This window comes from Eublepharis macularius, chromosome 11, assembly GCF_028583425.1.
Source record: "Eublepharis macularius isolate TG4126 chromosome 11, MPM_Emac_v1.0, whole genome shotgun sequence".
In the NCBI taxonomy this organism is placed as follows: domain Eukaryota; kingdom Metazoa; phylum Chordata; class Lepidosauria; order Squamata; family Eublepharidae; genus Eublepharis; species Eublepharis macularius.
This window is the reverse complement of record NC_072800.1, coordinates 80,213,975-80,239,485: the sequence shown is the minus strand read 5'-3', so window position 1 is coordinate 80,239,485 and position 25,511 is coordinate 80,213,975. Positions and strand designations below refer to the sequence as shown.

At 41.5% G+C, this 25,511-nt stretch overlaps 1 protein-coding gene across 1 annotated transcript in view; it reads right to left on the bottom strand.

The window, feature by feature from the left end:
* Positions 1 to 12,014: 12,014 nt before the first annotated feature.
* Positions 12,015 to 25,511, bottom strand: part of VIPR2 (vasoactive intestinal peptide receptor 2) — a 71,279-nt gene continuing 57,782 nt past the window's right edge. The window contains exons 6-13 of the mRNA XM_054992143.1: positions 25,220 to 25,361; positions 22,955 to 23,105; positions 20,555 to 20,615; positions 19,534 to 19,603; positions 16,376 to 16,467; positions 15,917 to 16,046; positions 15,524 to 15,565; positions 12,015 to 14,548 (exon numbers count right to left, since the gene is read on the bottom strand). Of these exons, the coding sequence (XP_054848118.1) occupies positions 14,375 to 14,548; positions 15,524 to 15,565; positions 15,917 to 16,046; positions 16,376 to 16,467; positions 19,534 to 19,603; positions 20,555 to 20,615; positions 22,955 to 23,105; positions 25,220 to 25,361 (862 nt within the window). The 3' untranslated portion in view covers positions 12,015 to 14,374. The remainder of the gene's footprint in view (positions 14,549 to 15,523; positions 15,566 to 15,916; positions 16,047 to 16,375; positions 16,468 to 19,533; positions 19,604 to 20,554; positions 20,616 to 22,954; positions 23,106 to 25,219; positions 25,362 to 25,511) is intronic.

Sequence of the window (25,511 nt, the reverse complement as noted above, 5' to 3'; positions counted from 1 at the left end):
TTTGTTATATCCCAGAGTAGCTGTCATTGCTATATCTCATTCCTATCCTCAGGGCCACATAGAACCAAGAAGGAGCCTGACGCTCAAACACGTTACAAAAGGGAAAATTTAAATAAAACATTTTGGAATTATATATTCCTGGTGGCAGCTAACTACCCAGAGGGTGTGAAGGGAAAGATTAAAGCAAAATCCACCCTAAAGAAAGTGAAGATCATAACAGTCTGCCTTTCTCACTGAGATTCATGGTGGATTACATATTATAAATCAGTATGATCAATGGCTGGGATATTCGATAAGCAATATAATAGGGTAAGGATAGCAGAAATTTGAAAACAAGCAGAAATCTGACACAGAACTGAAAAACAATCATGAAACAAAACAAAGCAGATTAATATGACATACTAAACAGTGTAGAACTATCCAGTAGGAGCATATTTACAAGCAGGGCTTTTTTTCTGGGGAAAGAGGTGATGGAACTCAGTGGGCTGCCCTTGGAGAAAATGGTCACATGGCTGGTGGCCCCGCCCCCTGATCTCCAGGCAGAGGGGAGTTTTGGCGCGGAGGGCAATCTAAACTTCCCTCTGCCTGGAGATCAGGGGGCGGGGCCACCAGCCATGTGACCATTTTCAAGAGGTTCCGGAACTCCGTTCCCCTGCGTTCCCCCTGAAAAAAAGCCCTGTTTACAAGAACAGACAGTATGCTAGTGATCCCCAACGTGCTGCCCATGGGCACCGTGGCAGCCATGGATATGCTTCCTGGTGTCTACTTCCTTCTTCCCCGATGCATCTCCTTGCCAAACAAAGGGCCAATTCTGGCTTTCCTCTACCACACCGGGGCAGGTGGTTCTTCACAAGAGCTCAAGATCCTAGTTCTTTGTACCTTCACATGTGCTGATTTGTAAACAGTTGCTTCCACTTAACCTGGAACCTCTCAACATGTTGCCCGAATAATAGTCATTTTATGTCTGCTGTGGCAGCCATTTTATGCTGGTGATGACTGCCTGTCCTCAAAATCTAAAAGTGCCTACTGGCCCAACAAGTTTGGGAGCCTCTGCTTTACACTGTACCAGGCTTTCTGATTTCATAGGAAACACACTTAGCTCTAATGGCTTGCTCCATAGAAAGCCATCATTGGGGGGCATAGACCCTCCAGAATGTTTTAGTGCATTTTAAACCCACACTTCTGCTGTCTTCCATTCTACTCTCACAACAGTCCTGTGAGGTAGGTTAGGCTGAGAATTTCCCTTTATCACCTAGTCAGTTTCAAGACAAGGGGAAAACTTATCCATGGGTCTCTCTGGTCCTAATCCGATACTCTCCACTATACCACACTGGCAATGAGGTGCAGGGGTTATACTGTAGAGCATGGAGGAGGAGAGTCAGCAGAAATGAGAGATCTCTATCTGGCTCTTTGGAGTCTTCTTGGATCCCAGCCAGTATTGTTGCATGAAGAGTTCACCAATGGGAAGGAAGCCAGCCACATAAATTTCTTAGGAAATCTTATACTCCACATCAGAACAAAGTATTTCAGTCCATGTGAATTACTGGAAAAATGTTTTATATACATATTTTTGGCATGAAGATTACTCTGGTGGTGATGGATGAAGAACCTACAGAGAGCCGGCCATACCACACTTAAATTAATGAAATCGTGGGCCGCAGAGTGCAAATTCCCATCACTCTATTTCAAGGAGTAATTTTTTAAACTCAATACTATCAGAATTTGGCAGAACAAAATATGGGCTGGAGTCCTGGTAAAATAAGTACTCTCTTGATGCCAGACCCTCACTTATTAAGGTTTTTTAAAAATGGAACCAGGAATAATGACTAGCCATAAAAATAGCCAGGGTTGGCACTAAAGACATTCCCAAGTGACTAAACATTTCCAGGTAACGTCTATGAGGTCTAATTGCTAGTCCTTATTTAGATATTATTTGATGGAAATGTTGTTCCACAGAACCTGAACATCCAAGTATAGATGTTAGTCGAGTCGCATTTAAAGGATATCAAACAAATTTAAGAATCCACAAAACTGGACAGTGGTCCAATGTACTTGATCAACAATTTTTTTTTATTCCTTCTCAAAAGTCCAGGGAAAATGTCGACCTGAACAGAAGCATTTTTCAAACTCCAGACTTACGTTGCTGTAAGGCGTACTTTCACCAGGATAGAGAGAATTTACCCCTCTATCCTTACATCTCTCCCCATATGGGAGAGCCAACTGATAAGCGAATCCATGCCCGTGCATGTGTGTGCGTGATTTATTAAGACTTCCTCTGGGTTCTGATAACACCAAAGTCAGTGGAGAATAAGGGGCCTTAAAAAAACTCATTAGTTTAAATGGAAAAGGGTTAAATAAATGCCTGTAGTTCCCATTAAAGTTAATGAGATCGACAACTGCTTAACTTTAGCAGGGTTGTGCCTCTGAAGATTGTGTGATGTAACTTAAATGTTTCCATTCTGTGGTACAGTAAAGGAAAATAATGAACATTATCCCCGGATGAAGCGGCCTGATTCACCCCAGACATCTTTTCGAACCTATATAAAAGAACGCACAACTGTGCGATCATGGAGTCACTCATTAATGATGTAACTGAAGGAGGTTTGTCTTATCTTTCTACAGAAGAGAGGTACACTGTATGAAGGTTTAATAAGTGGAGAATGATCAAAACTAACAGGCTTACAAACTGGAGTACTTTTTTGCTCTGTAGCTTACAGGAAATCTCACCGATCTAGTGCTCATAGAAGCACATTGAGTTAACATATGAAATTGCCTTCTACCAAGTCTGATCACTGGTCCATCTGGCTCAGTCCCACCCATTCTGATAGGAGGTGACTCTCCCAAGGCCTCAGGAAGAGAAAGTCCTTTCACAAGAACTGTAACTTGAGAGCCCAAGGATAAAAACTGGGATCTTCTACCTGCAAAGCCTGTGCTCCGCGACCGAGCCATGACTCCTCCCTGAGGTACTGCTAAGAACGGAACAGAGAAGGAGCAGAGAAGACTTTCAGTCTGGTTATGGGGAACAACTCGTGGAACCTTCTGCTGCCTCATGACTCCTGGTTGGGACCCAGAAGTCTGAGATCCAAAAATCATGTGTACCTGGTTTCCTCGACTTACCTGGGTGCTTGTGTTATCTGACATTAGGCTAGGGAGCACATAATCCCGGTCTATCTTGGCTATACCTCCCATATTGTGGAATTCATTACTAGCCACATTTCATTTAGCTCCCTTTCTCTTGCCCTTCTAGTGAAGGCTTATCTGTTAGCCCCACATTCGAAGACATCAGAGGATTGGGAACTAATCCCTCTTTATCAAACTCCATAGAAACAGGGACAGCTGTGACATAACCCATACATTTATTAATCCGGATTGGGTATGAATTTCTGAAAGCAAGAGAGATGAATGAGGTTGTCAACTCTCTTGGTGTTTGCGTCCTGCTGTTGAGTATCTGTAAGGGTACTGAGCACAGTAATAAGCTACAACAATTGTTCTTTCCACTCAAGTCTCTCGCTGCCAAACCTGATGGTTTCTCCTGCCCCATAAGGCCAATGGTTTGGAGGCACAACATTATGGCCACCTTTTTCAGGTAGCTCAGTCACAATCACAAATGATGACATTTTCATTATCATTTATTCATATGATTGTTTAAATCAAATGAAATAACTCACCCAAGTATGCAAATTAAGTAACTTTGCTTTAGCATCATCATTTTCCACTTTGCATGCAATGCCGTTGTCTACTGCTAGGTGGCTGCAGTTTCTTTCTCTCTGGTTTATATTGATGCTAATAGAAAACTGGCATCTAACCAGTGCCTTGTTCTCTCCCACATATCTTTGGCTTTTCATATTTGCTGTTTAGAAGCAGTCTTATAATAACTAGCACAATATATAGAATTTAAGAGCTTAAGAGCTTGCAAAAAGTATTTTTTCTTTATAAATGTTTTTGAATGTAGGAAGCAACACAACTTGCACTTAGATTCCAAATGAAGGGTTATTTTTTTGAAAATATCTGATGGAAGTCAGACTCTTACTAATAGCTTTTTAATGCTATGGTCTCTTGTTGCATAGAAATATTTTTAAATGACCCCCATTTTTTTGCCCTTCGGTTTTCTCTTCTGTACATCATTTGTGAGAAATGTGCCCAGTTTTGTTGAGATGCCACATTTTATCTCAATAACTAAATTTGCCCCCATTTATATTCAAGGCTGATGAGTGGCATTCATATTTCAATGTCTCCTTCATATGCACATATTAATATTATTACATTTAGAAGGATGTGGAATCCATGTTGCTACTTTAGTGAGGAAAAATAAGCTTTTATTAAACTGAGGTTTAAAAGTTTCAAAAAATGGATTTGTCTGGTGGGGAAACTATTTCAGAATAGGATAGATTAAGTCAACACCAGCTGTCTCCTCTGTGTTTTCAATTTATATAATTATAAATTAAGACTATAGTTTTCCACATGTAAATGCAGTGCCCCTGCACAGAAGGAGACCCATAGGAATTAATTCTTTCTCTACTCAGTGGGTATAGGGTACTCGTCTGTCCAAGGACAGAGTTTCTTAAACCCCACGGAGATTACTCTACATGCAAGTACAATCTTTAAATGTAATCAAGCCTTTAAAAAAAATAGAATATAGTGCCCAGGGCTTTTTTTCAGCGGGAACGCAGCGGAACGAAGTTCCGGAACCTCTTGAAAATAGTCACATGGCTGGTGGCCCCGCCCCCTGATCTCCAGACAGAGGGGAGTTTAGATTGCCCTCCGCGCTCCTCTGTCTGGAGATCAGGGGGAGGGGCCACCGGCCATGAGACCATTTTCTCCTAAGGCAACCCACTGAGTTCCACCACCTCTTTTCCCAGAAAAAAGCCCTGATAGTGCCTCTAATTAGTGCCAGAAATGTAGAAAGGATGAAACTGATATGGAAAACAAGGCTAAGTAAAAAAAGAAAAAAGATACAGTCATAGCACTAGTCTGTATAATAATTTTAGCAGAGTGTCTCAAGACTTTTTTGTTGTTATAACAGCATCTTTCCTGTGTTATATTTTAGATAGAGGATTATTTGTCCACAGATACATACATACATTCCTAGCACTGCAGTCTTAGCCCTATTACAGAAGATTTTAGCTTAGTAAGTGGGAAGTTCTCATCACAGACTTCACCCTGATCATATGCATAGTTTGGTCTTGAGTAAGGATCAGGGTAGAAATATTTTCTATGGGAAAAGCATGCATCTGTCCCCTAAATAGCTAAATGCTCTGCATGGTTAGTTACCAAAAAATTGGCTATCCTGGAGTGATAGCAAAGCATTAATTTTAGTCCTGTTTCCCCGTTTCTCAACCTGACATGGTAATGGATACATGGTTCAATGTGTGCATTATACATCCTATAAACTGATATACTAAACAGTCTGTGATCCACCAGTCACTGATTAGTGACAAAGCCACTGTGATGGTCACTATCAAATACATAAATGCATTAAATTCCTTGACCCAATAAAGAATAAAACCTGGGAATAAAAATGCATTTGCATACATTTACCTATACAGCATCACACATTTGTACATTTTGCAAAAAACAACAACACACATTTACATTATGGTTTACTGTACTTAGCAGTTTAAAGAAAAACGGAGATGGATAGAAAATCAAATAGAACATTTTAACAATTTAGCTTTTTTCTAATGAAATTTTGTTAACCAAAAACTTGGCAAGGCATATTAAATTCAGTACAAAACTTTCAGTGCAATCCTAAACAGAATTACTCCAGTCTAAGCCCATCGAAAGTGAGTCATCAGCAATACAATTTGCCTCGGAGGCCCTGAGGAGGCCACGGCAGGAAGTCCTGGCACGGTGCCATGGCCCTCTGCAGGCCCGGAGAAGGCTGCCGCAGCAGTAGAAAGACCAAGCAGGGCGGTATGGCCCTCCAGAGGCTGTTCAGAGGCTGCTGTGGTGGCAGGAAGGCCCAGCGCAGGGATGTGGCTGCTGTGGGGCCATAGGAGGGCCGCGCCACCATGCTGAGCCTCCCTGCAGCCTGCGCCAGGCCTCTGAGGGACCATGGAGGCAGCAGGGAGGCTTAGCACAGCAGCACAGCCCTCCCAAGGCCCTGCAGCAGCCGTGGAGGTAGCGGGGAGGCCCGGCATGCAGGAGCAACTGTCTCAAGGCCCTTTAGCGTGGGCCCGCCAAATCAGTTTTCTAGAGCCCATTGTATTTTTCCACACAACAGACTCTGTTGCTAGTTCTGTATAAATCATTATTGTCCTCATCATTAAAAAAAAAAGCATTTTAGGCATTTACCATACTGCCTGGCCGTAATGAATAACTCAATTTTTATTCTGACTAAATTGGTGGCATGCTGTCTACTACATCTGGTAATAATCTATGCCAGCAGCATTTGGTTCTAGTGGACAATAAAAACGGGACATGTACAATTATTCATCAAAATCATCAGATTCTCAGGACAGAAAGAATCAGCCTCCATAAATCTCACCCTGGCTCTGTGATATGAGACCCTAAACCTTGAGTGAGATCCAAGGTTTTGAAGTACTGACAAGTGAAGGATATCCTTTGTTAGCATATGACCACCCACTACCAGGCCCAGTTTATTCATTTAGTAATTTTTGTGTGTTGATTCAAATAATTTGCACCCAGGGGCACGCTGCCCAGTTATCTGACAGGCTCAAATCCTTGCGCAACTAGAATCCTGAGCTGCACTACTTCAGACTAGCAGTACAGGTGTGTGTGTGTGTCACATTATTCCATTCAAAAAAATTCCCTCTTCATTGCAAAGTGAGAGATAAGGAAGAAGTGATCTAACCTAACCTTGTCCCTGACATTCTTGTTTTCTGTTTGTAGGGAAGGGTTATTGTTTTTTGACAGAAGAGCATGCCAAGCTGCCCTCACCTGCATTGTGAAGTGGCACAGCCCAGACATAGGGTTGCCAGTTCAGAATGGGAAATTCCTGGAGATTGGGGCGGGGGGCTGGAGAGGATAGGGTTTGGGGAGAGGAGGGACCTCAGTGGGATATAATGCCATAAAGCCCACCTTCCAAGGCAGACATTTTCTCCAGGGGAACTGATCTCAGTAGTCTGAAGATCAGTTGTAATTCCAGGAGATCTCCAGCTGCCACTTGGAGGTTGGCAGCCCTAACAGATGCACGTTTTTCTTCTTCTAAGAGAGCTAGACCCACAGCTCTTTAAGTGGCCTGAGAAAGTTGATACCTGTAAGTCTAAGCCACAGGTTTATTGTAGGGCTAAAAACAGTGGGCTAAAAACGGTAAAGATAGTAATATTTTTCATACATAGAAAACTGTTTTCCTTAAGGAAGTAGGGAATAGATAAGCCTCTGCTATAGCAACTATGAGCCAAGCTACAAGTGACGAATAACACTTGCCGGACAAGTGAACAGGCTCACGTGTATTCCTCCCTGTTCACTTGCCATTCACTTGCGCGCCACTTGATCAAGTGGAGAGCAAGTGAACAGGGAGGAATGCACTAGAGTCTGTTCACTTGCCAGGTAAGAGTCATTCATCACTTGTAGCTTAGCTCTGAGTTACTAGGACAGTCAGCCAGTCTACGAAGTGAATGAAGTGTGATGGTGGGCTAATGTAATGTGTTGCTATTGAACATGTAGGCTTGTCTCTTGCTATCCTTGTTGAACCTTAGCCAACCTTTGGGTATCTGGAGTGATGGGAAAGGCTTGAAAGTCAGACTTTTTTCTGACACAAGACACTGTGCAATCTTTCAAATTCTCTGGAACTCTATCAGGCTTGATGTTAAAAGTATGTTCCCTAAGTATCCTTCAAGTTGTGTTACAATAGGCAGGGTGGTTAGAACCTCTCCTTGTACTAAGTAGGAAACACCTGCCAACCACAAGCCCCCACTGGGGCAGTGCCCACTTTCCTGAAAAGTGGGGTGGGTGCCTTGTTGGGGAATAGGGCTCAGGTGGTATGTCAAAAAGCCACAGGTGGCTTCTGAGCCACTATTACTGACCTAGGGTCTTCCACTTTTCCAATCTCTACAAGCTTGAGTAAGCAGGAAATGAGATGATGTCTTAATCCACTGAAGAAAAAGTGTGACAGGACTTGTCCTCCTTCAGTGCCCAACCCTAAACTGGGCACGGGGTTGAGGGAGGTGCTATGTTATGTTTGTCGATGCATCTTTGGATTCTTTCAAGACTCCTGGGGATAGGCCGCAAGATTCTTAAGGAGGTTTGAACTAATTTGCTAGCACCTGAAGAAAGCTCATTATGGCCCAATTCAGTGTCTTGTGGGGTAAGAATAACAGGCATGAGCAGAACTCTGAGGCCAAATGACTCATTTAAACTCAGTTACTTCACCTATGGACCTGTGGCCCAGAATGACATCATGGCGATGAGGTATTGGTATTTCAACTATAGTGAAACCATGTGTGTGTAAGTTTTTCTTGCCCATCCCTTATCATGTTTATACCAGGCTGATACTGGATCTCTTTTACAGATCTGAGATGATGCTACCTCTCTGCTTGAGCTGAATTGTCAACCAGCTTCTAAAAATCTCCATGCTGTTTGCTGCCTCTGGAATTCTGGTAACCTTTCTATTTATGAGGTAAAAAAAGTTCCCTTTCAAGAGCACAGCAGTATTCCCATTTATTATTTAGAAAATATGTGGTCAGAGGCGACAACAGAAGTAAATACAGCAGTGTTCCTTTCTTTCAAGATTGCAGACATGGCATGCTTATATTTATAAGAACCTGTCAACTCCGTGTCTTTTCCTTTGCAATGGCTCAATAAGGACAGGAGGTTAAAACAAGCAACATAAAAAGTCCCTTTCAGTTTATGCCTTTTATGGTAGTTAAAAAGGGAGTAAGATTTTTTTTCTGGCCTTGTTAGGTCTGAATTTGTAGTCAGCACACAGATACTATAAACTGGTATTATACGAAGAATATTTACATAGCCCATTAAAGTTCCAGCAGCATTTATAATGTGATGCACTAAACATTAGGTAGCAAAGTCCGTTTTGAAGTATTATGTATATTTGGGAGGGTGATGTACAAAAATAAATTTTTGATTTAAGATCAGGATGTCCAGTTTTGATCACACTGCATTACAGTAGACCTCTCTGAATTAAGAGCAGTTTGTATTTGGTCTGATAGAAAGTGCTTTGATCTTATCACAATCCTGTCAGCCTAGTTTAAATTCTACAAGCTGTTGAGGTGGCGTTTTCTCCTTCAAGGCGAATAAAATTTCAGCTGAAAACTCTAATTGGATTACTTGATTCTACTGTTGGTTTTGGATGCGATACATGAAAGTATCATGCTGTGTTGATGTGGCCCATCTATTCCTGCAGCAGTACCTACGGCTGTCCCTAACACTGCCCCCCCCCCTCACTATGCCTGGCTTCAGGTAGCTGTGGGGGTGGGCTACAGCCATGTCCTGCCACTGGCACAATGAAGAACTATTGTTGCCTCGAGTCAAGAACTGCCCTCTCCCTTTAATGCAATGTTATTTACCTCCGTGTCATAAGAACCTCTACCTGCCCATTTCCACACATTATGCCACTTTTCAATGAGACATTTTTTCTCCAGGTCTTTGGCAATCCTGGTGAAGCAGTTTCCACACATATTCCCAGTTAGAAAACATTGTATCTCCTGATTCCAGGGTTTTGCTCAGGCCTTAACCTAGATGGCCCTGGCAAATCTGATCTTGTCAGATCTCTGAAGCTATGTGTAAGCGATGAGCTAATTGGTTTAGCCCAGGAGGGCTGAGGGCCAAGCTACAAGTGACAAATGACACTACATGATCAAGTGGGACGCAAGTGAACAGGGAGGAATACATGTGAGTCTGTTCACTTGCCGTTCAAGTGTCATTCGTCACTTGTAGCTTGGCTGAGTCAGTAGTTAGAGCCAGGCAGCTGAGTTGCTGGGGAGCTTGATAACAATTAATGGGTTCTTATCACCTTAAATAAGGTAATCAGAAATATATGCGAACAATAGTGACTAAAAGTGGTTTGTGTGTGTGTTGTTTGGTTGCTGTTATTACTGGGATTATATTGTTCTTGCAGGGCTGTAATTCCCAGAGGACAGAAGCCTGGGTTTCAGTTGCTTCATAACTGGAAGGATTGTGGCGAAGGACTCTTATCACTTGGTGGGAGCTGACAATTTGAACTTGCTTGAGTGGTTTTCAAAGACATTGCTGGCTGAAGTTTGTTTTTGTAGCACTTATGGGTTTGTTTAAAGAAAAGAAAAAAATGGTATTGTTATAATTGTTAAAAGGTTTGGTGAAAAAAAAATCCTTGTGTTTCCTTCCTAAATTAGCCCCATAAAACCCATACAATAGAGGCTATATAAGCAGCCCTGTCGAATACTTGGATGAGAGTCTACCGAGGAAGTCCACAGTCACCATGTAAAGGCAGGCAACGGCAAACCACTGTTTGCATCTTAGCTTGAAAGGCCTATGGAGTCACCTTAAGTTGGCTGTGACTTGACCACAGGAAAAAAAATCCTGTCACAGCAGCTTTGCAAAAGGAGCGTCATGCCTGAACCATGTGTTCTTGGGACACCAGTTATGCTTGTAAGTCACTAGGACAGTGTGTGCCTGGTGAAAAGCATCAGCAAGCCCCTTTATTGCCTTGGAAAAACATCACCATTTAGTTCTGCTGTATATAGAAATGGGATCTAGACTCTGATGAGACAGCTCAAGCCATTTTATTCAGGTTTTAAGGGATCTGTATACTTTGCAGCTTTGCCAGGTTCCTGCTGATGGTAGGCAATCTCCCGGGGATTGTAGCCTCAGGAGGAAGCAGGCTGCATAGATATTGCCAATAACCAGCAGAGGCTGGAGGCAGCCCAGGAAAATGAGTGCAAATGTGCCCCTGGCCGACGATGTCACTTCCAGCGTGACACTTCATGTGTTTTTGCTACGTTTTGGGCTGATCCCTAAAGAAACAGCCCTAGTGCAACATCATCGATTCTGGGTCACGCTGGAAGTGATACCATTGGCAAGCGCTGTGGACTGCATGCATGAGGTAGGGAACTTGTCACTCTTGCCTGTTGCTAGGGTTTTTTCGACAATTCTATTTGCAAGTCTGGGTAAAAACATCGGTTTAGAAATGTCACTTTTTCATGAAAAGTTGTAAGTAGTAAGTTTTCCTATGTTGCGAAGAACTGGTTTAGAGAGTTCATCTCCTGTCCGTAGGATGCAGATATTCAAGCACTCTTCTGTACAGAAAAGCGCTGTTCTCAGACACTACCGAGAACAGCCCCCTCCCTTGGTATTTCATCTTTATTTTTTCATTCCATTGTTAGGTACAATGCTTTTCCTTCTCTCCTTAAAAAAAAAATCAAATAAACCTCAAAACACAATTTGGTGCATGTAGCAAATGCAAAAAATAAATAAATCTAAATATAAAGAATGAGAGAGGTTTAAAGCATTTTCTGTCAAATAAAAAAATCTCAAGAACTCTATGAATGCGAACCAGAATTGTTCCTTTCTTTCCAAATGTGAGACTCAATACTTCAGTCTGACTTCTAGCCATTCTCTTGGTCCTTAAAATCCCAGACATGTTTTTTTGTTACAGACTCTATTTAGTGGTAATGGATAGTAATTCTGCACAGAACAAGCAAACTGTAGTGGCTGAGGGTCAAATCAGATGAGATTAATCTCATGGTGTACATGTGCGCCCCATATTAAGCCTGGGGTCATGCAGTATGTGAAGAGGGGATTCAACTCCACTTGGTTTTTGCTAATTGGAACAGGCCCCCCTCGCCCCAACTGCACTATTAGTATTTTTTTTTAGAGGGGACATTTAAAAACTTGCTTTCTTTAAAATGCTAATAAAAGCACAGGGAGCGCTATTCCAATGAGTGAAACTGAGCAGAGATTGAAAAGGCAAATCCCCCGTCCCTTTCCTATATGGCCCCAATCCAACTCATGCACACACACAATTTACCTTTTACTGACTGACAGAGATCCATGATTGTCATGTCAGCTTTACATCTAGGCAAGCTCCAATCCAGAAGTACCTCAGTTCAACTCTCACATTATATAGCCTTATGCAAGCAACCACCTCTGTTTTTCCATCAGATATATATGCAGATGATAATACCAATATTGATCTCTCTAATGGGTTTTTTGCCAATTACTGATCTAATAATACATGAAATAAAGAGAAAGTGTAGAATATCTACTTCATTAAATCCCTTTCTGTGGCAAGAAAACTGTCTCTCAAAGACAAGGATATGAAAGATGAGCTACGAATGTTCTCCCCTCCCCCCTCACTATAGTATATATTTGGGGCAGAAAGTTAGTATTTTCAGTTTGGTAACTGGAAAACCTTTGCATTTGGGAATTAGTTACTATATGAATTAAGGAGACCAACAAGATTGCTAAACCTTACAAAGACATTTTCCTGAGTAAGCAAAGATTGTTTCAAGGAGTTTGTAAAAGGCCACGTGTCTGAACATTCAGTTTTCCATATATTAAGGAGGAATTTATTTGAAGCTTATCATAGGACTGGCCTCTGTTGCAAAAGGTATTGTATATCCTAGGACTGGACTGTTGCTTCTTACTATGATGAACATCCTGAAATGACATTGTTCCATAAGGTCCTAGATCAGTATTTTTGCATTTGGACTATTTTTAGCTGGAATGACTGGATTGTGTTTTTGTTTCCACAACCCTCCAGATCTATCATTTTGTCACTTAAGAGTTCCGATAGGTTTTGATACTATTTAACAGTATGCAATTTTTGATGTTATTCGATCGTATTTGTCTCATATATTCTGATGGATCGCTTTTTGGATGGTTAGACAATGGCATAATTTGTTTCTACGAACATTCTTTCATAGAGTATTTTCTGTTCCACTGAAATTTGCTCTTTCTCTGTTTGGCTTATGCCCCAAGTCCTGTCTCTGCTACAGATTCATTGTGTGTGATTAAATTATTGATTCCCAGACTCAGTTTTCTCTTTGTAAAATGGGAGTAAGAGAAACCAAAGGCACTAAACTGTTCAGAAGTCAAGTCAAGATGGCAAAGTACTCTGTACATTAGAAATGCAATGAAAATTATAACAAGGATATAAACATCCTACAGTTACAGAGAAACAGTGGTTCATTCAATGTATGATATGAACAAGGATATGTATATTCTGCACAAAAAATTGATAAAAATTCTGTGTTAATAACACAACTAATTTATATATTTAAACAAATATGCATATATTTACTAAAATATTTTGCTTTTTTTTTTGCTGCTATCAGTTGTTATGGGGAGTGTCAAGCAGGAAGCCAATTTGGTATAGTGATTAGAGAGTCAGACTTGGGACTCAAGACAATATGATGGCATCCCCATACCCACCACGGAGATGCTGCCACCACTTTAAGGCAGGGATTTTCTTCTTTCCAAAACACTCTGGGGGTCCCAATCCTGAAAGCCTACCTCATGGTACTCTGTCTGGGTGGAGACCCAGGTCGCCTACTCCTGGTTGAGGCTTGGAAGTGGCACAGGATGGGAGACAGGAGCCCCAGCACCACTGGAGGTGACGGATGATGCTTGCTGCATGATAAGGAAGCAGCCAGGAGTATCTAGTTGAGCCCTAAAATGGGGAGGGGGTGGTTTTACATCCCCCAGTCAGGCACTACAACTATAGCTCAATCATTTTTTCAGCCTAACCCGCTTCGCAAGATTATTGTGAGGATAAAATGTGGGCAGGGAACAAACACCTTTTAGAAAGGGTGGATTAAAAATGAGACAGGCGGAATGACAGAGGAACTGTCCTCAAAGCAGTGAAATCTGACCACAGTCCACCTCTTTCGCTTCCGAGACTTCACCAGCTTTAAAAGTGCCTTCATATTCTGACTTTCATGGGCCTTGCCTGACTAAGTCCCACAGCCAGTAAGGCTGCTCATTGCATTCAGGAAACAGCAACCATTACCCAGGATCTGACCTGGCATGCAATGGTAACATGACCTGGTATCACCACAGAGGCAAGGCCCAGGCTTAGCAGTGTTTGGCTCAGTCTGGTGGGATCCTAGGCAGACATGGTCCAGAAAAAATCTGGAGTCTGAAACATCTGGTAAGGTGTTCAGTGGACCTTTGGAAGAAAAAAATCCAGGAAACTCCGATTATTTTCAGATTGGAATTGATAGGTGTCAATCACCTCTAAATGAAGGGCAACCAATGCAAATTCATTATAGACATGATTTTGTACATTCTGGGCATGAATCTTGGCACTAAAACAAGTACTAGTCTGAAAAAAAGCTATCTTTCACAGCACCAGGCCACCCCCAGGTCCTGACATATAGACAAAACAGAGTACAAACTCTACATTTTAGAAAATATCACATTGACTGAGCTATACACAGAAATCCATTGTCTAATCTTGAGCTGGCACACGCATGGCTTATATCACTGAGGTTTCTGTCTGAAGAGAAAACTGTGTTGCTGAATTACGATGCAATTGCGAGATGCTTTCTGAGCCATTTCGAGAAATGGAAGAGCTGTGAAGCTTGTAATCTCGACCCATTCTTTGGTTCAAACACCAGCTCCGCCATTTTCTTTTCAGTTCACCCTGTACCTAAATGGAAACAAAGCAAGCAAGCAAGAAAATTATTAGGGTTGTGTTACCAAGGAAAGTGTGCTTCATTGATAAAAAATAAAATCAAGGACCCTCAGAAGAACCAATAGCACTTGCCTCTTTACATCATGATAGTAATATTGTCTAATAGTTCATTTTCTGGAGAAAATAGCTATACTGATAGGGGATCCGACCTCTCAACCAAAAAGAGCAGCCACTGTGCTGGTGACCTTCCACTTGCCATCACTACTTGGCATCATGGGAAAGCATCAAGGAAAGGGGTGGGAAATTCCTATGAACTGCTGCTTTAGCTGCAGTGGCACAAATTGGACCCGAATTGAACATACATCAAATAGGATGAATAGATTAATTAAATAATGACAAGCAATCCCCTATCACCCTTCGAGGAGGCAGCTGTGGCTCAATGGTACAGCATCTGCTTGGCATGCGAAAGGTCCCAGGTTCAATCCCCGGTATCTCCAGTTAAAAGGATCAGGCAGCAGGTGATGTCAAAAACCTTTGCCTGAGAATATGGAGAGCTGCTGGCAGTCTGCGTTGTAGACAATATTGACCTTGATGGACCAGTGGTCTGATTCAGCATAAACCAGCTTCGTAGGTACATATGTACCTCCATCTCTAGAACCTCCCTATTAAGAATTAGTAAAATAATGCAAGAGCAGTTCTAGGAAAATCCAACAGGAGCCAGAATCATCTTGTGAGCATTTTGTGATCAATGTTGCCAGATACTACAGAATAAGGTCAATAGGGTGCAACTATGCTTCTTAATATCTAGGCAGAGATTTTGACAGGGCTACAAATACAACAAACTTCATCAGGAAGGTGACTAACTGGGCAGACTATATTTCATACCGATCCTTCAGATCAGTGTCCTGGATAGCTTTGGGTGGTCAAACACAGTCCTTGTTTTTATTACTTCTGTAAGTAATTATCACAAGAGGGTAAATGTGAACTTACTTCACTGTTCAGAAAACAATAGAGGACTGCAACAACGAGGCCCTGCAAGTAGGAGATACGAGTAAGTTAAAACAATAAACAGGATTGAATTTTTTTAAAAAATTGAACATAAGAAGATGGTTGTTGTGGGTTTTCCGGGCTGTATTGCCGTGGTCTTGGCATTGTAGTTCCTGACGTTTCGCCAGCAGCTGTGGCTGGCATCTTCAGAGGTGTAGCACCAAAAGTCTTTTGGTGCTACACCTCTGAAGATGCCAGCCACAGCTGCTGGCGAAACGTCAGGAACTACAATGCCAAGACCATGGCAATACAGCCCGGAAAACCTACAACAACCATCGTTCTCCGGCCGTGAAAGCCTTCGACAATACATTGAACATAAGAAGGCTTATAAGTTACCTGAAATGATCCCAGACATAATTCAAAAATGATTTGATAATTATGGGAAATGCGGATAGGAAAGACCGCAAACACCATGTAGTGAACTCCAAACAGTGGAATAAGCAGCAATGTTGATTTTGCAAGTCTCCTGAAAAACAACCAGGAAGAATTAGAGCTCAGCTGAGCTCCCACAGACCCCTGTTTGCCAACAAACACTGACCGCTGTACGCCATATTAGGGACCCCATAGAGCTTCATTCACTTGAAGAGTTACAACCTCCAGGTGCAGCCTGGAGATCTCCTGGAATTAAAACTGATCTCCAGATGACAGAGACCAGTTCCCCTGGAGAAAATGGTTGCTTGGGAGGGTGGACTCTATGGCTTTATACCCTGCTAAGGTTCCTCCCCTCCTCAAATCCTGCGTTCTCCAGGCTCCACTCCCCAAACTTCCCAAGCTGGTGCTGGCAACCCTACTCACTTGTACTGGGACTGGTCATTGCCTCCAACATCTGGCGATCTCAACTTCTGTAGTAAAATTCTTATAATGCTAATGAAGAGTATAAAATTCACCTACAAAAAAAACAGCATTGTGGATTAGCAGTTCTGCTTACACGCCACCCACCAATCAGCTCCGCGATACCATGCTTTGTTTTTTATGAATGGGATTTGAAAACTTCCTATGGTATTAATCATATAGTAAATATTTCAGTAAATAATGTAGTAAAAGTTCAGCCTCCTTAGACCAACGCATGTGCTATCTTTATTCATAAGGCATCTCATTAGGGTTGTGTTACCAAGGAAAGCGTGCTTCATTGATAAAAAATAAAATCAAAGACCCTCAGAAGAACCAATAGCACTTGCCTCTTTACACTATGACAGTAATATTGTCTAATAGTTCATTTGGTGGAGAAAACAGCTATACTGATAGGGGATCTGTCCTCTCAGCACCTAGGAGCCCTGTGGCGCAGAGTGGTAAGCTGCAGTACTGCAGCCCAAGCTCTGCTCACCACCTGAGTTCGATCCTGGCGGAAGCCAGGTTTAGGGCTGTGCACTTCAGGTTTCCGATTTGGGTAAACTACCCGAATTAAGGTATTTCCAAAATACCTTAAGCCCAAATCAACCCCCTCCTGCACACCCCTAGCCAGGTTCAGGTAGCCGGCTCAAGCTTAACTTAGCCTTCCATCCTTTCGAGGTCGGTAAAACGAGTCCCCAGTTTCCTGGGGGTAAAGTGTAGATGACTGGGGAAGGCAATGGCAAACCACCCCGTAACAAAAGTCTGCCAAGGAAATGTCGAGATACGACGTCCCCCCGTGGGTCAGTAATGACTCGGTGCTTGCACAGGGGACTACCTTTACCTTTATCTCATTACACCGCTCACCATCACCTCTTGGATCAGGGCCTTTGAGGCTGTTGAACCTCTACTCAGGAAAGCATCCCTCAGTGCAAGGCTACTTCCTTGTAAGGTTTTAGGAAAGTTGTTAAAACATTTTTATTCCACCAGATACCTGCAATCAGGGAAAAGATAGTATATGGCCCTTTCCTGTACCACTATGTCTAATTTTAATGCATTGTTAATTTGGTGAGGGAGTAACTTTACATTTTTAAAAATGTTCCATTACAACAATGTTCCTGCTCTAATTCCAGAGAGGAAAACAGAAAGTTATGGATAATTTCTAAACAGAAGAACAGGAAGATAGGTTGCTGCAGTGCCAGAGAAGCTTAAAAAAGGGTAAAAACCACTGAGTGTTTTGATAAGATTACTGTGTTATTTCTATTAAACATTCCTAAGAGATGGACTAAGCCAAATTAAAATTTCCAAATGATCTCTGACAAGTCAGTGACTATAGAAAGCTTCCCACATGACAGTAGAGGAAAATGGAATTTAACCTTGCTGTTTACAGCAAGACTTTGGAGAGGACACACAGGTCACGAAAGTGGAATATGTTGCACTGGCAAACACCATGACCGGCTTTTAAGGACTGGCTTTGGAAGTCTGTTGTTATGGAACTGTTTTATTACGATGGCTTTGGATTTATTTTGAATCTACTGAAAGCCACCTTGGGGAACAAAAGGCAGGGTAAATACATAAGGAAGAAATTAATAGTTTGTAACATCAGGTATGTCGAAACCCTGTGCAGGTTTCAGTTCAAAATTATGCCAAACCAAAATGGCATATTCATGGAAACAAGGAATAAGAAAAGCTCTGGTAGTGCTCCCAGGGAACAGTCTGGTACAGGCCATCATCAATTAAAAAGATCAGGGAAGGCTATAAAATGTGAACAGCATGAAATGTCAAAGCTTGCCAAGAAGGAGTCTGAGGCCAAAATGCGATTGCAAAGTGTTTCTAATATGCTGATGCTGAGAAATGTTTGCAGCATCAGAAGTAAATGACTCAGTATGTTGGGGAGGTTAGAAGGTCAGACTAGAACTTGTGAGACCTGGGTTCCAATTGCTAACCAACTATCAAACTCATTCAGTGATCTTGAGCTAGTTACTCTCCGTCAGCCTAATCCATCTCACAGGTTTGTTGTGAGGGCAAAATGCAGCAAAAGACCCATGAATGCAACTTGGAGGAAAGGTGGGATAAAAATGGATTGACGGTATGATAATATTACCAAAGAACAATGAGTAGCCATATAAATACAGCCTCACACAACTCAGCGAGTAATTCATTATCCAATTAAAAGTAAAGAGGGATAGAATTTAACATTTATTTGTGACTTCTAGATGTTATAAGAGACTGGTGATCTGGCCTCAAAAATAGCTACACGTTCATCAAATTGTACTAAAGAAAGACACCAGTTCCCCACCAAAGATTGTCACCTCTGAGCAGCTGAGGAAAACTTACAGGCAACCACAAATATTCCCCAGTGGGGGTAAAAGCAACTTGGGAGCGGTGATTTTGATGGGAAAAGAGCAGAATAGGAAAGTGGGGTTTCAGCAACTCCACTTTCTCTTTGTCCCCGCCCACCGCCCCCGTTGCATTCTGTAAAAACAAAAATTAGTCAGGCAAAATCACATCCAGTTCTGCTGTTAATACTGAAAGTTTTTATTATGAGGCGGCAGTGAATTAGGAGTTAACACCTTCTGGCAATTTTGCCACAAGTTGAGGCCAACTACAACGACAAGTTCGCACTAGCAGCAGTTGATGTGATAAGCCAATGTGTGGACAGCACCACTTCAGTCTGACAAGGAATAGCTTTTAAAAAACCCTCTCATTTTGTGAGAATGAGTTTTGTTGCTTTAACTTGTCATTTTTTAAAACTGATATTACACTGCCATCTGCCTTAGGTGTTCCAGGTGGCTTTGGGGAAGCCACTCCTCTCAGCGCCAGCCGCCTTGTAGGAATAACAACCACACTAACCTTGTCTGCCACTAATCTGTCTAGCAGAGCAGTATACAAGCTATTATATACTGCTATTATACTATTATATTACAGTTCTTATTAGCTGGTACTATTATCCTTGAGCCGAAAGGCAAATTTATACAGGAAGTTACCAAATAATGAACGAAAACGATACACTTTTGCCTAGATTAATGCAAGCATACAGACAGGGTGTAAAAGTGACAAGCCAAGAACTACTGTGGAAAGCTGCTGCATGAAAATAAGTCATATGCAATGTTGAATTTACTTACTACAATGGAAATTAGGATTGGTAATTTTATAACCCACCAAGGGCCACTGTGCTCATTGGTATCCCAGCAGCTACAAAAAGAGATGGTGGGGTAAAAAATGTTAGTCTTAATTGTCCTGAAAGAGTCTACAGTAAATAAATACATCAGATAAACATTGGTGCTCTGTCTTACAATTCAAGAGTGTACATTAAAGTCTAGTGAAAATGGAAAAAAAATCAGGAAAGGATAAAATTAAAATATCACACATACAGCCATTGCTTTTAGCATTTCCTCCTGTAAAATCTATTAAAGGGTTCTTCTGCTGGAAAGTTTGGCAAGTGTGATCTTAAGGTTATGGTGTTAGCACCAGGAGCAGAAACTCCAAACGCTGATGTTTATTCCTCTGAAGGCCCCTCTCGTACAATTTCATGCAAGTGGACCGTGTGAAAAGATTAAAATATCATTAAGGGGAAAAGAAGAAAAACAAAAAACAGCAAAAGGGAAAAAGTAAAAAAAAAAGTAAAAGAAAATACTTATATATTGAACCATTTTCAGTTTTCTCTACAAAACATACATCGTTACAAATAATATACTTGTAGTCTTACTAATAGAAATATTTAACCATTTCCATATATCTCCCCCTTTTGTTTAAATTTCCCCAAATTTATCTTCTTACAAATCAAATCCGCAAATCATCAGTTCATTTCTTTCTGTTTCACACAGAAAAGGGGTTTCCCATTCATTATAAATGTAGACAATGTTTTACATTGAGCAATGAATTCTTCCAAAGTTACAGATTAGTTTTAGTCTACAGTACAGTGTTCAATAGACAGCAACCAATACTGAATGCTGGAAGATCATGGCTCAGTTACCTGCCGTTCTCTCTCCCCAAACTCACTGCTCCAGAAAGTGGTTTCAGACACATTTTTATATTTCAAATAATGCTAAAATTCCAAGAGTTGGTAACCTTGGGTCTGGGACAATCTCAAAAAAGACCTGTTCATAACAAAATTTTGAAATTTGCTCCTTGTTTAGTACTTACCCCGTGTCTTCGAAGTAGATCCTAAATATTGTCCACATGATGATGAACACTGTAGGGACTCCTGGAAAAAGACAGAATGGGGGGGGGGGAGAAGAATGTGTGGAATCATGTTTGCATAATGTATCATGTTAACATCGCAATATACACTGTAGTGTATAAGAACTGCAAGAATGGCAGACCAACTTAAAATGAAGCATGCGATTTTCAGTCATGGGAGGGAGACAGCTGGGGAAGGGGAGCACAGGAGACAGAATTGGTAGATTAACAGTGCTGTCCTAAGAAGAGTTACACCCTTCTATGCCCATTGACTTCAATGGACTTAGAAGTATGTAACTCTGCTTAGGACAGCATTGTAAGCATCTCTTCTTTGACAATTTCTCCTCTTCCAACAGCTCCTTAGCGGTGCTACTTTTTAGACATTCAGCAGAGACTGCATTCTCTGCCAAATGTCACCTGGTTTACCTAACCACGTCCCAGGGAAAACCCACAGCAGTCTTCCTTCATCAACTACTAGCAGATATGCTCCATTTAAGTAACAGTGGAGAATGTGGGCTCCCTTTCATTATACAGGGGATACTGGATGTTTACATGCTGGTAAGGAGTTAGCGAAAGGAAAAAAGAAAACCGAAGCCTCAAAATAAAGAACACACAATGAAAAATATATAAAAAATGTAAATGTAATAGATAGAAAAGTATCTTAAATAGTGTGTTGTGAATAAAAGTCAAAGTATATATACATGAACTACAAACAAGCCAATAAATACAAATCAGGTAAACACAACAGGTGCTCACAGGCACCAGAAAGGGTTAATACCAGTATAAGGGTACACACAGGCACTTCCTCACAAGTATACCAAAACAAATACAAGGTACAACCAATATCAAGGTGCACGCAGGCACTCACATAAATAAGGCGGGGTGGCAGAAACAACACCCCCCCCAAATGAAAACGGCTATAATGTCCAAGTAAGTGCAGTATGAAGAATGTAGAGGATGATGGAAATCTGATGTCCGACGTCCAGTCAGACTTCATATGCCACACCTACGGGATTTGCCAGCATATAAGATCTCAACCCGTAGGCGTGGCATATGAAGTCTGACTGGACGTCGGACATCAGATTTCTATCATCCTCTACATTCTTCATACTGCACTTACTTGGACATTATAGTCGTTTTCATTTGGGGTGTGTGTGTGTTGTTTCTGCCACCCCACCTTGTTCTTATTTATGTGAGCGCCTGCATGCACCCTGATATTGGTTGTACCTTGTATTTGTTTTGGTATACTTGTGAGGAAGTGCCTGCGTGTACCCTTATACTGGTATTAACCCTTTTTGGTGCCTGTGAGCACCTGTTGTGTTTACCTGATTTGTATTTATTGGCTTGTTTGTAGTTCATGTATATATACTTTGACTTTTATTCACAACACACTATTTAAGATACTTTTCTGTCTATTACATTTACATTTTTTATATATTTTTCATTGTGTGTTCTTTATTTTGAGGCTTCAGTTTTCTTTTTCCTTTCGCTTGCGTTTGCACCGGGGCTGCCCCTTCTTTGTTTCCGGTAAGGAGTTAGCAGCAGAAGGATGCTGTTGTGTGTGAAAACATACAGTAGGCAGTGGATACGATGCTGAATGTAAGTTGCTGAGACGGGAGAGGAAGATTCTACTGCATCTCTTCTTTCACTAGGACTTCATATCCCTCCACCAGTTTTCCATACCAGGTCTTGCATCTTCCTTGGAGCCAACCGCAGCTACACTGAACATATGAATCTTGTTTACGGGAAGACAGACCATTGGTCTATCCAGCGCTAGATTAAGACATACTGAGGTCCTAAGCTATGTCAAATTTACGAAGCCCCACAGCATTACCAAAAAAAAGGGTAATTTAGTCATTTTACGAGAGCTTTGAGGCCCTACGCTGTTGTTCACTTTGCTTGCGCATAAATATCTCAAGATCTATCATGTCCAGTACAGTATCTGTTAATTGGCAGTCTGAGTCCTGCCCTGTAATGGGAGATCCTTTAACTAGAGGTTCCAAAGGTTGGATCTGGGCCCTTCTGCATGTAAAGGCACGTGTTGTATCTCTGATTTACAGGCCCTGTCCACTATCCCAGTCCTGGATAAGTCCTCAGCTTGCATGAAGACTCTCCTATCTTTAGAACGTTGTGCGCACAATTCCTCTAGGAGTTCTCTACCCCTTCTGGGCAGCTTGCCCAACAATCTGAACATTCCACTATATGCAAAGTGTCACCCACACGGAATGTGATACATTTTCTGGATTGTTGACTCCCAAGAGAGCAAAAACAGCACCCTGGTAGGCCATGATGCATGGCTGATAACAAAGACCCCAAATAATGCACAGTGGGGAACACAGAGAAAAATGTACTGGGTCTTCTTACCCCATCCAACAAGGAGATATATGGTGAAGTGTCTGTTAGGAGAGAATATGACCATGAGGAGGATGTGGAGATAAAGTCCTTCAACTAAGAGCCAATAAAAGTTGGCCATTACACAGTACTGGAAAAATACCAAGCTAGCCTTGCAGCCGACCTGGAAAGTTACAAACCGAGGATGAAACATTTTTGCAAAAGAAATCACTATAACACAGTAAATGGCTTCCTTTGTTGAAAACTCTTTTTTTGATCGATACAAGTTCTGACATATGAGGCTTCTCCTTCAATGAACTTTTCTATTGAAAGCCTCAAAGGGCCTTTTTCCCCCTATTGCTTGGACCAGATTCAATATGCATTTTTTTTTAAAAAGAGTAAATTAAAACTAACGGCAAGTGCCTCTCAGAGTCCATTTAGAATGATGTCTTTGGTATTGTCTCTTAAAACTGCAGCAGAGTCTATTGTTATTTTATGTCTATGTCCCAAATGCCCTGTGGGTCTTTCAAGGTAAATATATTCTGGGCGGGGGGGGGGGGGGAACTAACAATAAAAACTAAACATGCTGCCACCAATGAGGCTAATCTCAAGTAGGCAGATAATATTCAGGGCCACCAATTAGCCAGAAGTAATTCAGTTTACAGAATCTGCTGTCGTCATATGTTAAAGCGAGCTTATTCCAGAGCCGTTGTAATCGCAGCAAAAAATTGCGCTGAGGAATGCGCCCACTCTGAACATACCTTCTAACGGTCACATGGCTCAAACAAAAGCAGCTCCTCAATGCAGGACTGACATTACCTGGGCCAGACTGCAACATGTTGGTTTATACTGGTTTATCTAAAGTGATACCAACAGTCAGGATAAAAGTTGCAGTCAGAGAACGCGCAGAATCCCTTCCTAAATTAGCCAGGAAAAAATGTAACTCCTTTCTAAATTAATACCCTTGAACCTAAAAAGTAATGTCAGTTCCCAAAATCACTGACACGGGGCTTATTTGTGGGAGGTTGATCAAGCAATCAAGAATAGCTGCTTCCCATCAGTGCAGAAATGTTTCATGGATCCTACCGATCAAGGCAGAAGAAATAGTGCATCTCCAAGAAACAATATTTTTGTGCAGCTGGCATACTATACAGTACTATTTAATCTCTTAACTGAATACTGTTATGCTACGTCAACAAGGTTTTTTTTGGTTTATTCACTCATTTATTTATCATTTATTTATTTAATTAAATTCATATTCTGCTCTTTCCACAAGTGGGCTCAGAACACATCACAATATATAAAATATACAATATTAAAATCGGCAGCATAAAACATAAAATCAGCAAATAACAATACAATACTAAAAACAGCCACACTTGTATTGTACCACCCGTTCAGCCCAAACAAACCCGTGGGACAGGGTGGCTGGTTTCAAATAGATGCAGAATCGGGGGTGGGGAACAGTCAATGCTAGGAGGCCAGTTTAGACAATTTGGACAGCTCACCTTCCTCAATCACAACTTCCACTCTCTAACTATCTACTTCAGTTTATCACTGTATATTTATTACAAACCTTTAATTCAGAAAGCACTTTACAATTGTATCATCTTCTAAATTCTGTTTAAAAAGGTCATTATTACTTTCATTTTTCAAATGTGGCACTGAGGTGGTGGTTTGCCTCATGCCACAGAATAATGGTGATGGAATTCAGAGCTTTTTCAGTTCAATTCCAAGTTTCTATTCCTATTTAGTGGACCATCCCCTCTTTTTGGCAAGCTCAATTCCTCAGTGTTTTCCTTTCAGTTTCCCAGATTCCACAGATTTTCCCAGATTGTTTTTTCTTGCTCTCCATGCATCTGACAAAGAGAACTGTGATTCTTGAAAGCTTATGCTACAATAAAGTTGGTTAGTCTTAAAGGTGCTACTGGACTCTTTTTGATTTTGCTACTACAGACTAACACGGCTAACTCCTCTGCATCCAGATTCCACTGAACTCTAGTTGGCTTCCTGGAATCTTCACCTAGCACCTGTCCTATATTCTCTTGGCATCTACCAACCTTCTCTACATCCCTGACGGTCTAGCCAAATTCCCTCTTGTGCTTTGGATTCTGGTTGGTTCTCTTCTTTGGCAGCTCACAGACTTTTGCTGTTACCTGCTAGCTCCACCTGACTTGTGTACCTAGGCCCTATCTCATAAGCCACACCAGACTTTATGCAGTCTATTATCAATACAGTGTTCCACCACCCCCGTGAAACAGAAGAGGAGAAATCTTTAACAGCTATTTATTTCCTTACCAGAGATGGTGATTCCTCTGGGCATTCATCTGTGCTGGTGTTGGAATAGAGGATCTCATCCTTGACTAAAACAGAGATTGCTCTTAGAATGAAAGACAGGAACAAATTCAAATGTATGTAGTTCCGAGTGCAGTGAAGTTTCCTATATATAGAAAGACAGGCATTGTAGTTTTTGAGACAGGTGGGCTGCTCAGGATTCTTCTCCTTAATCTTGGATTGTCCCCCCTCTAACACGGCAAGGGCCTAACTAGCAGTACAGGTCAGGCCCTGGGGTCACCCCTGGACCTCCACC